Below are 17,002 nucleotides of genomic sequence, written 5' to 3'. Positions count from 1 at the left end.
TCCCTTGGTAAACAAGCGAACTTTTATGTATGCTAACTAAAGTACTTAAGGTATACAGGTATCAACATTTTGGACATAATATCAGTGAAAACAAATCTCATGCACTGCCACGAGGATAGCTTTCCCTACATAGCTGTTGCCCCCTCAGCCTAAGCCTCAGAATAAACACATGGGGAGCAGAGCCACCCCAGCTGACCCACAGCGCTGCAGCGTGAACAGAGCTGGCCCAGTCAACCTGCTTGTTGCTATACACCACTAAAATTTTTGTTGTTTACACAACCAAATAACACAATATAACAGGAAAAAATATTAATAGCATATAAGAGCTACTACAAATCAACACAATAAATTAAAAAATGAATACCTAGAAATAAAAAATGAATAAAATAAAATAGAGGGCATAAAATCAAAATTGCTAATAAACCTACGAAAAGATGTTCCACTAGCATGAGGGAAATACAAAGTAAACATAAGTTATTACCTTTTAGCCCATTTGATCGACAAAGGTAAAAATTACCAATATGAGCTAGGTGGTGGGAATCAACAAGCATTCTCAGAGGGAAAATAGACTGACACTGCTTTTTTTTTTTTTTTTTAGGATATCTCACAGTATTTATTAAAATTAAATATGTCTAGTAAATCTGACCAGGAGAATTCATTTCTACGTCTATCCAGCCTACAGAAATACTGAAGCATGTACATGAAGATATTTTTAAGTGGCTGTTTGAGAAGTTGTATTGTTTGTAATGGTGAAAAATTGCAAGTGGTATAAATGTTAATAGGGTTTAAAGAATTATTTACAGATTTATAGTTTTTGTTTTTTTTTAAACAGCCCCTAAGAACAATGTAGATCTGTAAGGACTGACATGTGGACAGAAGCCTAAGGCATTTTTTAAATAGAAAAATACTGCAGAATAATACACATAATCCTATTTAAAAATATATACTTAGGTATAGATACATAATATGTACAGAATGAGTTCTGGCAGAATATATGCCAAATTTTAACATGGGTTCAACTGACAAGCAATAGGCGGGAGGGTAGAGAAAAGGATGAGAACTTCCACTTTTTATTCTATGTATTTTTTCATTATTTGAATTTTTAAAAATAATGTATTATGTATTACTGCTACATTAAGAAATTTAAAAAAGACTTGATCCTACTAGTTCTTTTCTTTCAGAGATTGATAGACAATAAATTTTAGATCAGAGAAGTCTATTTCATCAATTCGTCTACTAACAGATTCATGATTCCTATTAGGCACAGATGATCTGCAGTTAAAACTGGGGTGATAAATTACGGCAAAATATACATGGAAATGCTAAAAAACAGTCGATGTTGAGAAAAAAAGCAAGAGGGAGCTACTGGAGACCTAACAATCTTTGAGCTTCTAAAGAAATCATATGAATAGCTGTTTTCTGCTTTAGAGTAAAGGACTTTAGAGTAAGACCTTTTCCCTTTTACTGCAGAGATTTAAGATATTTGGGGAAAATGCCTTGACTCCATATATTGTAAACTAGTCAAACAGATTACCAAGCAAGGCAGTGGAATTAAATTCTCTGAATTTTTTTTTTAATTACAGATTTTAAGGAAAATTACCTAATTTATTTCTTGAGGTAATTTATAGCTTTGCTACTGGGATGCTACCCTAGCAAGAGCAGTACGGGCATCGCCGGGAGGGAGACTGCTGGAATTGTAGATGCCACCCCAGGGCTCCTGAGTCATAATCTGCCTGTTAATAATATCCCCAGGTCATTTGCTTGCACATTAAAGTTTGAGAAGACTCTCTTTAAATTTGTAACAGTACATTTTATACCTCTTGAACATAGGTAACAGATGGGTACTTAGGAATCAATAAAGAGAACTGCCTCAAAATTGATAAGAAACAAAACCTTTCTTTTCAACCATATCAATACTATTTTATTTCTGCTTTTTTGAAGAACAGTTAAAAAAAAAAAACTATCACAATATTTTATTAGGTCTGCTTCTTTTAAGAAAGTGAAAGCCACATTAGTCCAACTTACACTTATGCCTAGTCCAAGCTGATCATTAAAATGTAATAAAAAATTATAAGGGATGTAAACTAAAATCCAAAAGAAATGGCCAACAAATTTAGTAAAGTGGTCAAAAACCTTCATGATTATAAAATTCTTAGGACTCAAGTAATTTCAACAAGGTAAACCCGTTGCCATCGAGTCAATTCTGACTCATAGCGACCCTATAGGTCAGAGTAGAACTGACTCATAGAGTTTCCAAGGAGCGCCTGGTGGATTTGAACTGCCGACCTTTTGGTTAGCAGCTATAGCACTCTTACTAATAAATCTCCTGATGTGTTTCACACCAGTAGAAGTTGCTGAAAATTGTCTTAGTCATCTAGTGCTGCTAAAACAGAAATACCACAAGTGGATGGTTTTAACAAAGAGGGGTTTATTCTTCACAGTCCACTAGGCTAGAGGTCTGAATTCAGGGCGCCGGCTCCAGGGGAAGGCTTTTTTGTCTGTCAGCTCTGGAGGAAGGTCTTCATGATTCATCAGTATTCCCTTGGTCTGGGGCCATCTCAGCGCAGCAACTTCAGGCCCAAAGGACGGACTCTGCTCCTGGCACTACTTTCTTGGTGGTACGATGTCCCCAACTCTCTGCTTGCTTCCTTTTCCTTCTATCTCTTGTAAGATAAAAGGTGGTACAGGCCACGCCCCAGGGAAGCTCCCTTTACACTTGATCAGGGATGTGACCTTAGCAAAGGTGTTACATCCCACTCTAATCCCCTTTAACCATGGGCAGAGGTTATGATTTAAAACACATAAGAAGATCACAAAATGGAGGACAACCACACATGGCCTAACCAAGTTGACCCACATTTTGGAGGGACACAATTCAATCCATCACAACGGTTTAAAAGGTGAGGTGAAGAGTCTTATTTTTCAAAAGAATTTCTGAAAATATCTTAAAATGACATCCTACAAGGTAAGTTTATCTAAAATATTAGAAATTAGAATCATCCAATTCAAAAAGCATTTTTAACATTCAAGCAAGAAACAGAAGTTAAGATAGTAATCATGCTTCTAATGTTAGAGCTTAATGCTTTTGTGATAAATTAAAAAAATCAAATCTAACAAGCTCAATTGCTTCCCATCATCTGACCTGTGGTATCAGTTTTGTTCTGAAACAGTGCCTAAGGAGCTCAAAACCGTAAGAATTATATACTCCACTTCAAATCACTTCAGGAAACATTCCAGCTCAGCTGGAATTCAGAGGTCCTGGACTGCCACAAGCAACTTCTTCTCCAAGGCCTGAGAAGGCAAGGGTGTGCTCTTCTTTTATTTCGCGTTTTAGGATGAGAGGAACATGACAAACAGCCAGAACTCAGTCAGCATCAAGGCCCTACCAATACAAAGAGGCTTTGTGATTGACAAGGGAACATAAAAAACAGACAAGACTCACTTTTTCCTTTGTCTAGGGATGGACAGAGATGGCTGAAATTTTAGAACTTAAAAGCTTCTCCCATTTTGACCAGCTCACTTTGCAGGTAAACACTTTCTTGGTTCTGTGACTCAATCACACATTTGAAAGAGGATCTGTGCTGAAAACTGACAATGGTGGAAAAAATACTGTCTTCCTGAGAATTTCAGTTCAGCTTGGCTGTAGGTGGTACACTTCCTCTTCTGGTAAGCCCTGTCACTGAAGCTACATACCATGAATAATAAGGCTCCAGAGATATTTTATTTGAAGTTTTCAAGAAAATGGATGGAAATAAATCCAGGTATTTTCAAGTTTTGTTATCTGTGCTACTTCTGAAAAATGTCTAATTATAGAAAGGAAAAAAAACACGGTATGATACATGAATAATAAATATTAATATAATTTTCTTCTATACCCTTCTATTCCTTTCAATAATTTAACATGGCAAGGACAGTGTTTTTGAAACACCTCCCCCACCCCCCCCCAAAAAAAAAACAAAACCAGAAAACAGAGTAAAATAACTGCTCTTCAGAATATAATCATTATCAATATATAATCTATCAAAATAATTGCAGTGTAATGGGTCTCCCTTATATACAGTCATATGCCACATAATGTCCATTCAGGCAACGTCCAACTGCATATATTCAGAAATCCCGAACAGGACATAGCAGACGTAACCAGACATAGCTAGGAGGAAGCTGCACCTCTGCACCTCAGACCAGCTTGTGCTTGGGGAGCCTACCCTGGGCTTGCTCTGTGCCCCTAGACCTCATCCTCAGTGAACTGGGCCTGCAGGGCTATCTGGGCCTCCAACGGGCCTAATGCCTTCCTGAATGCCCTAGGGCCTACCTAAAGGCCCAGTTCCCAGGCTCCACCAGCTCAGCGTGAACCCTTACTGAGCCCTTACTCACCCAGGATGGAGCCACCAACCGCGGACCAGACAGCAGTGAGCAGAACTCCAGGCCCTCCCTGTCCCTTCGTAACAGACACTCCTACTATCTTCAAGTTGTCATAAGAAAATAATAATGGTGTTTGCACAATGTTCAAATCACATAACATCTCATTTCACAGACTGTATCATGGATGTTAAGTGACGCATGACTGTATAGCCTTTCTGGCCTTGGGTTTATGAATTCTGCCAAAAATAATTGGCTGGGCTGCAGCCTACCCTGTGATTGGTCTACTTTATGCACTTTGCAGTGATTGGTTAGTCTACTATGCAAAATACAGGGTGCATAAAGCTACCCAATAGGATTAAGTGACCTTTTGGGAACTATGCAAATTAAGTGGCTGTGGCCTACCTAGGGTATTGTCAGTTTTGGCTTCCTGATAGGCTTATAAGGGCCAATCCCATGGAGGTTGAGGAGGGCCTCACTACCATCAAGAAGAGTCTGGAGTGGAGTGCATCCTTTGGACCCAGGGTCCCTGAGCTGAGAACTTCCTAGACACAGGAGAAAGAGCTGTAACAATGGAGACTGGGAGAAACGGCGGCAACCACTGCAGAGCCCAGCAGCAGAGAAATGGCAGCAGCAGTAGGAGCAGGTGGGAACCAAGAGATCGCCAGGAGGGGCCTGCAGTGGGCTTGCTGACCCAAGGAGAGAGAAAGAGTTGAGGCCTTTGGGCAGGAGGCTTGCGAGTGGGGTACCTCCGGGCACTTGTCAGCAAATATAAAAAGCTGTAACACTTGCCCAAGTAAGCAGGTACCCAGAGAGGGTCTATCAGCTGGCACAGCCAAGAGAAAGGTCGTGTGCCTGTGGGGCACACCTGAGCGAAGGCCCAGCAGAGGGCGCAGCCAAGATAAAGCCTGCCTGCGGACACAGCCAAGAGAAGAAGCTAAAAGCTGTCTTGGTTGGAAGCTGACCTGACTGAAGACCTGTATCCTGTCTCCTGAGTTATATGTTGTTACTTCCAAGTTGATCGTGATCCTGAGTTGTAGCCTGTTGCTTCCCTAACAAGCCACATAATCGTGAGTATGGTCTGTATCATGTGGCCTTTGCAACTACTTAAAATGTGTAAATTCATTGGTTTTTAGTACATTCATGGATTTTTGAACTCATTACCACAATCAATTTTAGAACATTTTCATCTTATCTTAAAAAAAAAACCTGCACCCGTTAGGGGTCACCCTCCCCGCCCCACCCCCGTCCCCCCCCAGCCCTACACAACCACCAATCTACTTTCTATCTCTGTGGATTTGCCTATTGTGGGTATTCCATATAAACAATGTGTGATCTTTCCAGCTCAGATCTGAATAACAAAAACAGCTAGCATTTACTGAGTGTTTACTACATGCCAGACATTTCAGAGTCACAATAATCCCACGAGGCTATTACTATCCCCATTTTAAGGTGAGAAACCTGAGGCACAGAGAAGCTAAGTAACTTACCCAACACCACAAGTAAGATGGAGTGAGGATCTGGACCAACAGACTGATTTCTGAGTTCACGCCCTTAACCAACTCTGCTACACTACAGTGTCCCTTGATACCACTGAGAGAACTCAAGCAAGTAAAAAATAAGAGAAAAAAAGAGCACTCAGGCTTAAAAAAGCAGTAGTGAATTTAACATTCCTGATAACTGGTAAAGCAAGCAGTATAACTTAACCGCTTCAAATTTGAACAGCTATTATTAGCAAAATCCAGTCTAAAAACTTTGTGATCAGCAATAATGCTCCTTAAGCAAGAAGCAGACATTCTAGCACACAGAAGATCCTCAAAACTTGAAAGAATAGTCCATCTTGTACTGGAATCATTATTTTAGTCATTAAGAGCTAGCGCCGGTGTGCCAGTGAAGAAGTGCAGACTGGTATCAGAACTCATTATACAGCTTATAAGATTCACATCTTTGCATGCACACATGCACGTTTGCACGAGTGAGTATGCGTGTGGGGTTGGTGTAGATTAAACAGGAGGTTTTGCGTTTGACTGTCTGTGCTGCGTGGCCTGCTTCCTGCTTCATAAGGGCATATTACTAATCACAGAAAGTTCCTAGACTTTCCTAATGCAGTTATGATATCTCATTTGAGGAGTTGGGGAGAGAACGTACATAAAACGAGGCAAGGTTTCCATTTTTTTACAAAAAATTACATTAATATAACCTTATTTTAAGGCCATTTGCCTCCTAATACGCTCTATAAAACACTGCTGTATGCTTTTCTAATTCACAAGGCATCATGTCTCATTATAGAGTAATCTTTACCAAGCACAATGAATCTTTTTATAGTAATCATAAACACTGAAATTTAAAAAACTCTTTAGGCATCATATTGTTCCATATCATAACTCAGCTCAATAACGCCAGACGTGATTCCTAACAGTATCTGCAAGCACTTCATCATCTTTTCATGGCTAAACAGGTTCCAGCTTCTATGTTTATAATTTGTACTGTGTATTCCAAATTATTTTTATCTCATATTTTTAAAAGGGATGGAACAAGTTATAATTATGATTGGGGTATGTAAGTATGTAAGAATGTACAGCTGGAATCCCTGATTTTGGCTAATACAATGGGTTCTCTAATATTTCATCATAAAGTAGTATTTGAGCTAAAAGTGAATAATAAACTTAGTTCACAGAAGTTTATCATTTCAGACTTCATTTTAAAAGATCCCCATTAAAAGGCTTTCCTTTAAGACAAAGGAAGCTTGCATTGAGATAATAGGTAGCCTACACGTTGGGGTAGCAAGGTCTAGAAATCAATTTTTGTTAATAGAGATCTGAAGTATTAATGCATTTCATTAGAAAGTTTGAAAGTTCTCAACCAGTTTCACAATTCACCAAGCAGATGATATGCAAGCAAATTCTTGGAAAATATTGCTTTATAACTATACTGAAGACAAACACAAAATGAATGCATATCCTTTAATACAAATGGTCATTCTAGCCAAACATAACCAGGACCTCCTATTACCCCGTTTCTTCTACCAACTGCTTCCTCTTTTCCTTCCACTTCATCATTGTTCTCTTCCCTACAGGCAGGAAGTGAGACAGAGTCAATTGCATGAAAGAAGGAATATGAAAGAAAAAGTTATCCTGCTTCGTTCCGTTCTCTGCCCATTTCAACCTTTCTAGATCTTTGTGCTCAATTTTCAATGTCCTAACCAGCAACTAGTTGAGAGTAACGCTGGCAGTGGATAGAAAAAGACAAAATCTTGCTGCTTTGAAAATTCAGGGCCAGCACATTTCTTCCCTCTTCGCCCTGTGTGCACACCCCGGCCCACGCCACCCATCCACCCTATACCTCCAAGACTCGTTTTCCCCCAGTCCCACTGACTGTTCTGCCCCAATATATCCTTAATCGGAATGGCATCAGAGTGGGGAAGCGACGGAGAAGAAGAATGAAAAAAGGAAGCAGAGGGAGAGGCAAGGCCCACTTTAAACCATAATCCCAATCTCTTGGTTAGCTGGTTTGTACTACTTAAAGCATGCTCTAAGAGCTCCAATTCTGTCATTCTACTCCCTCAACTCCCATTCCCTATGCTCCCAACTCTTGATCCAAATGTGGGAGGCTGTGGAGTAGATTAGAACTGGATAATGCCCAATACCCCTGCATTTGCTGAAATACACTAGACATCAGTGTATTTTTCTACAGAAATCTTAACATAAATACTATTTGTTTCTACACTATTTTGGCACTATAAATAAGTACATCTTATAGATTCATTTTTTTATAAATTCATTTATAGGTTAAATAACTTTTAAGGACTGGCTTAGAAACATAAATACCATTAAAAAGTATTATTTTCTTGTAGCGAGTAAGTTCTCATAGCCACTGGAATCATTTTATGGATGAAAAATTTAGGATGAGAAAAGCTCGAGGTCACTGAATCAGTAAGTGATACAGTCAAAGTCTAAAGAGAGATTTCTGCTGTGTGGCATCAAAGACTGTGCAATTTCTATTACACCATAGAACCGCCCAAAGCACATTTAGGTTTTTCAGTAAGTCAATGAGATTTCCGTAAAGCTAAAAGTTTTAGTTGTAATCATTAAATTTTTTAAACTCAGTATCATTCATCCAAATGTTTATTACGTATTCTTTTGCCAAAAACTCCCACTAATAATAATGGCCAAGGCTAATAAAGTAGTACTAACATTGTCAAGAAAAAAAGTATTAAAATTATTTCAAAGATCTGTCACTGTTGTTGGCAATACTATGATTTATTATTTCTTTTACCTACAAATATTTGATTTGCTGTGACTTCAGCAAGGGTAGTAAATTTCCATACACAAGAGATTTAGTAACATGAGTCATTCACTTCTCGAACCTCGACATCAGTAAAAAATAACAAAATATTTACATTTAGAAAACCACCTGAAAATACCATTTTTATTGTCATAAAAACAAAGATGTAGCAAGTTTTTGAAAGAAAATTCTCATGGAATTATTTAAGTTACTTCTAAGGAAAAAAAAAAGTCTATGGCACATTTTTTTTCTCTATTGAAATTGGGTCTCATTTTTTTTTTCCAATTTACAGGTTAAGATAAAAACACAAGTTGACTCATATCAAACATAAAATTTTTGCCTTAACCCCCTCTCTAAGGAGGTTACGATAAATCGAGCCACAGGCTCTACATCACTAGATACTTAATTATCCAATTTTATGCAATTTGATTTCTAAAAATAAATACAAATGAATGGAATGAACGTGCCTTCAAATAGTTATATTTATAACAAAGTTGAATTGTAGGAATAAAATATATTCTAATGTGATTGGACTTGCCAAGTGCTATGTACAAGATTGCTCATTTTAACACATGCTGGCTTTCAGACACATTACATTGTTTAGTTTGATTGCAGCGCTTCACAAATGGTTTTATTTTACCATTTACCAAACCTCTTTTGTTAAGTTATTCAAACTAACTTCTGCCAAGAACACGAGGAATTTAGTGATAGTGCTTCTTTTGGGAGAAAAACAACCTCTTTCCTCAGAAAATTGAAACTGTTTATCTTGGCACTTAAACCTTGTATTGAGCCTTCTGGAAAGTATTTTAAAGCTGTTGTTTTTAACCCAGACTCCGTGACTGAAACAGGAAAAGGCTCTGCAGCTCTGCACCAGAATACATATTTATAGAGCTGATTTTCTTTCTACACCAAAAATACTATGTTGATGGCAGCAGTTTCAAAACATAATTTCCCGAACCCTGCTACAAATTGGGCATTATCAGTATACACGATTACATTTTAAACCTCAAAACCTTCTAACGACTAAGAAATGCTAAATGTTAACTAGATATATTGTCTTTAAGTGCCGCTTTGGGAAGGAATGTTTCATTTAACTACCTGTTCTGTAGGGAATTTTAACAAAAAAGAAAATTACCTCGGTATTGTATTTCCCTGCTGTGCATGTCAATGAAAAATGTTTCTAACTTTTTGATTTTTTTAGGATTAAATTTTCCCTACTCAGAATGCTTTATCTTCAGACTGGACAGAATATAAAGATAAACCATGTGAACTTTTTTGGAATTTTGTCCTAATAATGAGTCTGAATACAAGTATGAAAATTCTGGAAATAGATGAAAAGAAATAGTCATTGCTCCTAGCTTCTCCACCCAACCCTAAATAATTTAAATAAAGGAAAAGGACCACAGGAATATTATGGTGTACATAAAGATATATTCATTAAGAATGATAGACCAAATAATTTTCCAAAGACTACCAGACAGCTGCAGTGATTTTTCATTTACTAATGACTGACAGAAAATATTACACATCTCAGTACCAATTCTCAGCATATCAAGTCCCCCATACCTAGAGTGTTTATACTTCCCCTCCCCCCCTTTTAACAGTCTGGCTCTTCCTTTAGAATAACATTTTATATTTCTATATAACATTTTGATAGTCAAAATAAATTAACATAATTATGTTTTATTAAATATTTGTTAGGATGTTCTGTCGAGAAATTAGTGGTTTAAAAATTCTGGTATGGTTGAATTTTCTTATTTCGGTAAAATAAATAAATAAATAAATATACCCATCAAATACATCTTATTAAAAATCCACAAAGTCCTCTGTCAAGTGCAAATTTTAAAGGCCTTAGTACTTTCTGCTGTGGTTGAATTCTGCATACATCCAGAAAAACTGAGAAAGATCCTATCAAAATGAGTGCAATACGAATGAGAAAAAAGGGAATTATTGGTATCACTGAAACTGAAATTTATGAAGTGGAATGTCCCCCTAATCAAAAATCCTATCGCCACACTGTGATTATATACTGAAGGAAACAAGTCTTCCTTCCATCTCTTTCTCTTTTCTCTACTTATTACGGAGCAATGATCTATCTCTGACCAGTCTAGAAAAAATGATTCATGCCATTTATGGGGCAGAATTATTTGGGAAATATTTTAGTTTCCTGGCTGATGAAAAATCACAAAGGAACACTACTTTTGTTATTAAAATACATAGGCATAACAGAACATACCTGAAAAAGAACATGTACATGGCAGCTGTGATGCAGAACAAAAGGACCTACAACAAGGAGAAAATACGTTACTTGCAAAAGAACACTGACATCATTCGTATGACTTACAAAACCAAAATATCCACTATTAAATCTTCTGTCTGAAGCAATAAAAGAAAGTACGAAACTAATCAGTCACAAATCAAGTTCTCTATGTTTCAAATAAACCACATCAGGAAAATAACGAGCCTATAATAATTACACGCATAAAGTTATGATATACATATTACAATAGGTACATGTATTATAATTTATATTTATATACATATACACACACACAACTATACGTACATCATCATATACACACACAAGTTATATAGAGTGGGTACAAGGATAACGTGGGCTTCAAAATAGAACACTCACTTTCTTAACCTGCTTGTAAAAATGCCTAAGGAAGCAAATAAGTTAAGAACAGGACAATGGCTCTTATATAAAGTCAGCAAAGAAATCATAAAGCTGATTATTATAACACGATAAGGAGATTTCTTAAAAATGTAAAATACAGTCCACTTGTAAACCAATTCTAATCAATAAGAAAAGTTAATAAAAATACAATCATCCCTTAAAGCAGATTAAAAACAAACAAAAAAAATTAGCTATAAAAAAATTTCTCTGAAAGCAGGCATAAGGACACACAGAAAATCTGTATTACAGAAGCTTCCCTCAAACACATCCTGCTAGTTACAACATACTAATATATGAGAGGAATCCAGAATCTCAGGCCTGATCGAAGGTTTAGCTATGCCGACAATGAATCTCTGTAAACAAAAAAAACCAAACCCACTGCCATCCAGTTGATTCTGACTCCTAGCGACCCTATAAGGTGTTTTAAATGACAAAAACAGAGGTTGTAAAATTTGTTAACATGATAATAACATGTTAATTAGCAAAAAGACCGGCAATGGCATCCCAACCTTCGCAAATGACAAATGAACAATCTTCAACAATGCAAAAGGCTGACAACAAGGAACAATGAAAATAATGATGGAAAACAATGTTCTGCTACTTTCAACACAAATAATTTCTAGTCAATTTGAAGAAAGTATTTTGCTATTAAGGATCAAGCTTGCAAGTTCGTCATCTTAGCCTAAGATAATGCATTATAAATACTAACTGAGTGACTTAGAAACATATAAACATACCAACCGAAAAAAGGATGAGTATCAATTACTACTACTGTTTTATATATAAAAAAATATACATATATATATATAATTTTTCCTTCTCTAAAAAACAGTGTTCTCCCTGCCTCCCCCACTTCCTCCCTCACTTCCTCTCTCTCTCTTTTCCATTGACTTTAAAAAATACCCTACGCATGATGCATAAAGGTCATGGAACTGTTTTTTGAAACATTATTTAAACCAAAGGATACAGAATAATTTGCCGTTGTTGATTTTTTTTAAATTATTGTACTTCAGACAAAGGTGTACAGAACAAACTAGCTTCTCATTAAACAGTACGCGTATTGTTTTGTGACACTGATTATCCACCCCACGACATGTCATCACTCTCCCTTCTCGACCCTGGGTTCCCTATTACCAGCTTTCCTGTCCCCTCCTGCCTTCTAGTCCTTGCTGCTGGGCTGGCGCGCCCATTTAGTCTCATTTTGTTTTATGGGCCTGTCTAATCTTTGGCTAAAGGGTGAACCTCAGGAGTGGCTTCATTACTAAGCTGAAAGGGTAACCAGGGGCCACACTCTTGGGGATTCTCCAGTCTCTATCAGGCCAGTAAGTTTGGTCTTTTTTTGTGAGTTAGAATTTTATTCTACATTTTTCTCCAGCTCCGTCCAGGACCCTCTGTTGTGATCCCTATCAGAGCAGTCAGTGGTGATAGTCGGGCACCATCCAGTTGTACTGGACTCAGTCTGGTGGAGGCTGTGGTAATTGTGGTCCATTAGTTCTTTGGACTAATGTTTCCTTGTGTCTTTAGTTTTATTGATTCTCCCTTGCTCCTGAAGGAGTGACACCAGTGGAGTGTCTTAGATGGCCTCTTATAGGCTTTTAAGACCCCAGATGCTATTCACCAAAGCTGAATGTAGAACACTTTCTTTATAAACTATGTTATGCCAATTGAGCTAGATGTTCCCTGAAACCATGGTCCCCACACCCTCAGCCCAGTAATTTGGTCCCTCAGGGAGTCTGAATGTGTCTATGGAGCTTCCATGACCTTGCCTTGTACAAGTTGTAGTGGTTTCCCCTACTATATACTGTCTTACCCTTATTGCCATTATTGATTAATCAATTATAAATTAAAGTCCAAGTGAGTTTGTTTCCTGGCTATAATTTGCCAGCAATGGTCCAGATCATAAACTCAATTTTAACTTCCTTATCTCTGTCCTCTCTCGGCAATGTCATCCTTCCCAAATGTTCAATGTCTCATGCTTTCCCAACACTAGTCAATGTCCCCCTTGCAAATCCCACTCACAAATCTCTTCAGAAGTGCCCCGCAAATCTTCCCACACTCTCCACCTTCTCTAGAGAAAATGTCCAAAGTTTCTTTCCCTCAAAATTGTGCTGAGAGGTGGGGCCAAGATGGCAAACTAGCCAGTAGTTTCTGCCAATCCCTCTTACCAAAAAAACCCGAAAAAACAAGTGAATCGATTATATATATGACAAGCTAGAAACCCTGAACATCGAAGGCAAAATTAAGGAATCAGTCTGAGCGACAGAGGAAGGAAGAGATGGAGCAGAAGCAGCAACAAGTTGCCAAGCCCGCGCAGCACCTCAGCTCCGATTCGTTGGTGCCGTTCTTTGGTCTGACTGTGGTGGGGCTGATGGCAGTTCCTTTAGATACAGCAGCTTCAGCAAAAGAAGGCAAGAAGAGTGGCGCACCCCTGATCCTGTGGCATGTCTACAACGGAGGTGGCTGTGGCATTTAGGACGCAGATGTTTTAGCAAAAGAAGGCAACTGAAGAGCCAGCACACCGACCCCCTAGCATGCCAGTCACAGGACTGGCTGTGGAGTTTAGGACACAGCTGCTTCAGTGAAAGCAGGCAAGTGTGGGACACAGCTCTAACCCCCTGGGGCAGTCTCGGTGGGGACCCAGCCAGCGTGTGCTACACACGCCTCTGGAACCTGAGATAAAACAGCGCTCTCGACACAAGATAAGTGATTTTTTTTCTAATTTACCGTGTGCGAATCTAATAACCCCTTCTCTTGAAAGAACTCTCTCCTATCTATCTGATCTCTCCCCGCTGTACCCCAGCCGGCTTCATTAACAGTTGATTTCCCTGGGCCTGAGACAGAACCTGCTGCGCTCCATGAATCATTTTCCTGACCTGGGAGAAGGAACAAATTAACAAACAGGGGGGGAAAATACTCTGCAGTCTCCCCTAATCTGGAAGCTCAGAGCAGAAGCGGCTCCAGTCCAGTCAAAAGTGATCCACAGAGTTTGTCTCTCACACCTACATGGATCCAGGTGGCTATTATATTGCAAGGCCAAATCTGCTTGAGGTCTGACTGTTTCAGCTGTGGAGAGATAGGTTTTGGAGGTCTGATACCGCACTGCCTATTAAACACAGACTTCACCTACCCACACCAGGGGCCTGAGGACAGGAGGCTCCATCTATGACACACTGCCACCCGTGAAAGGACAGTGGTGTCTACTGGTCCTTACAGATATAAGCATTGGGTGCCTAAGGTACCGCTGCAGAGCCTACCCACCAGAGTGCTCTAAAGAACAGAGATACTCCTTCCTCACTGACACTTGGGTAAAGGCTGTCAGCCCCCTGCCTTCCTCAGAGTGTGACCCCCTACCACTACCAGAAACCAGTGCATACACCCATCACCACGGCTCCTCTAAGACAGTAGGTAAAAGCCTACACCACACACTAGGTGACTATCAGGACACCTGAGCTGAATCTATACAAGAGTAGTGAATGGACTCCTAGGCTCATATACCTGGTAACAGCTCTACCATCTGGTAACAGGGCATTAGTGCTTCAGAGGCTCCAAAAACGAAGTTAATTCACTCTAGTAGCCTATTTGGCTATATTGAAACAAAACAAAGCAAGAAATTAGGACACAGGGAGCAAACATAAAATAAATTAATACAATAACCTATAGATGGCTCGGAGTCAACAGTTGATATCAAATCACATAAAGAAGAAGACCATGATTTGTTCAACAAACTCCCAAAACAGAGAATCAAGGACATTCCTGAATGAAGATGTATTCCTGGGATTACCAGATGTAGAATACAAAAGATTAATATACAAAACTCTTCAAGACATCAGGAACGAGATCAGGCAACACACAGAAAAAGCCAAGGAACACACAGATAAAGCAGCTGAAGAAATTAAAAAATTATTCAAGAACATAATGAAAAATTTAACAAACTGCAAGAATCCACAGATGGTATTCAGAAATTCAGATGATTAACAATAAAATTACAGAATTAGACAACTCAATAGAAAGTCAGAGGAGCAGAATTGAAGAAATGGAATGCAGAATTTGTAAGACTGAAGATAAAACACTGGGCACCAATATATTTGAAGAAAAATCAGATAAAAGAATTAAAAAAAATGAAGAAACCCTAAGAATCATGTGGGACTCTATCAAGAAGAGTAACGTGAGAGTGACTGAATACCAGAACAAGGAAGGGTTAAGGGAAAATACAGAGAAAACTGTTGAAGATTTGTTGGCAGAAAACTTCCCTGATATCATGAAAGATGAAAGGATATCCATCCAAGATGCTCACCGAACACCATACAAGGTAGATTCCAAAAGAAAGACACCAAGACATACTACCATCAAACTTGCCAAAACCAAAGATAAAGAGAAAATTTTAAGAGAAGCCAGGGATAACTGAAAAGTCACCTACAAAGGAAAATCAATAAGAATGAGTTCGGACTACTCGGCAGAAAACACGCAGGCAAGAAGGCAATGGGATGACATACACAAAGCACTGAAGGAGAATAATTGCCAGCTAAGAATCATATATCCAGCAAAACTGTCTCTCAAATATGAAGGCGAAATTAAGACATTTACATATAAAAAGAAGCTTAGGGAATTTGCAAAAAAAAAACAAACTAAAACTAAAAGAAATACTAAAGGGAATTCTCTGGATAGAAAATCAATAATATCAGATATCGACCCAACATTAGAACACAGAACATAGCAAAGAGATATCAACCAAGACAGGGAAATCATAAAAACGAATAGAGATTAAGAGAAAAAAAAAACAATGCTCAAAACAGGGAATCAGTGATGTAATTATGTAAAAGATGACAATAATCAATAAAGAGGGATTAAATAAAGTAGGCATATATCTTCCATATGGAGAGGGAATCGAGGCGACACAGGGAGATACAAGTTAGGTTTAAACTTAGAAAAATAGGGGTAAATATCAAGGTAACCACAAAGAAGACTAAGAATCCTACACTTCAAAATTTAAAAAAAAAAAAAAAACAAGATAAACATAAAGATTCAGCAAAAACAAATTCAACCACAATGAAAAAGAGGAACACACAATTCACAAAGAAAAACTTCTCAGCACAAAAAAGTGGAAAAATGAAACTGTCAACAACACACACACAAAAAGGCATCAAAATGACAGCATTAAAACCTACAATCATGCTGAATGTAAATAGGCTAAATGCACCAATAAAGAGACAAAGAGTTACAGAATGGATAAAAAAAAAGATGATCTGGCAATATTCTACCTACAAGAGATGCACCTTAGACTTAAAGACAGAAACAAACTAAAATTCAAAGGATGGAAAAAAATATATCTAACAAACAACAATCAAAAAAGAGCAGGAGTGGCTATATTAATTTCTGACAAACAGACTTCAAACTTAAATCTACCATAAAGGATAAGGAAGGATACTATATAATGATTAAAGGGGCAATATACCAGGAGGATATTACTATATTAAATATTTATGCACACAATGACATGGCTTCAAGATACATAAAACAAACCATAACAGCATTGAAAAGTGAGATAGACAGCTCCACAATTATGGTAGGAGGCTTCAACACACTACTTTCAGCGAAGGACAGAACATCCAGAAAGAAGTTCAATAAAGACATGGAAGAGCTAAATGCCAAAACTAACCAACGTGACCTCATAGACATATA

The 17,002-nt window shown here is 38.0% G+C and overlaps 1 protein-coding gene across 7 annotated transcripts in view; it reads right to left on the bottom strand.

The window, feature by feature from the left end:
* The window catches only part of TMEM135 (transmembrane protein 135), a 274,512-nt gene that overhangs the window by 77,508 nt on the left and 180,002 nt on the right, over positions 1-17,002 (bottom strand). For all 7 annotated transcript variants that reach the window (XM_023558535.2, XM_003418551.4, XM_064288810.1 and 4 more), the window contains one exon: positions 10,880-10,926. In XM_023558535.2, the coding sequence (XP_023414303.2) occupies positions 10,880-10,926 (47 nt within the window). The remainder of the gene's footprint in view (positions 1-10,879; positions 10,927-17,002) is intronic.

The sequence above is a fragment of the Loxodonta africana genome, chromosome 7 (genome assembly GCF_030014295.1).
Source record: "Loxodonta africana isolate mLoxAfr1 chromosome 7, mLoxAfr1.hap2, whole genome shotgun sequence".
Taxonomy (NCBI): domain Eukaryota; kingdom Metazoa; phylum Chordata; class Mammalia; order Proboscidea; family Elephantidae; genus Loxodonta; species Loxodonta africana.
The sequence above is the reverse complement of the archived record's forward strand: the minus strand, read 5'-3'. Positions and strand labels throughout refer to the sequence as shown.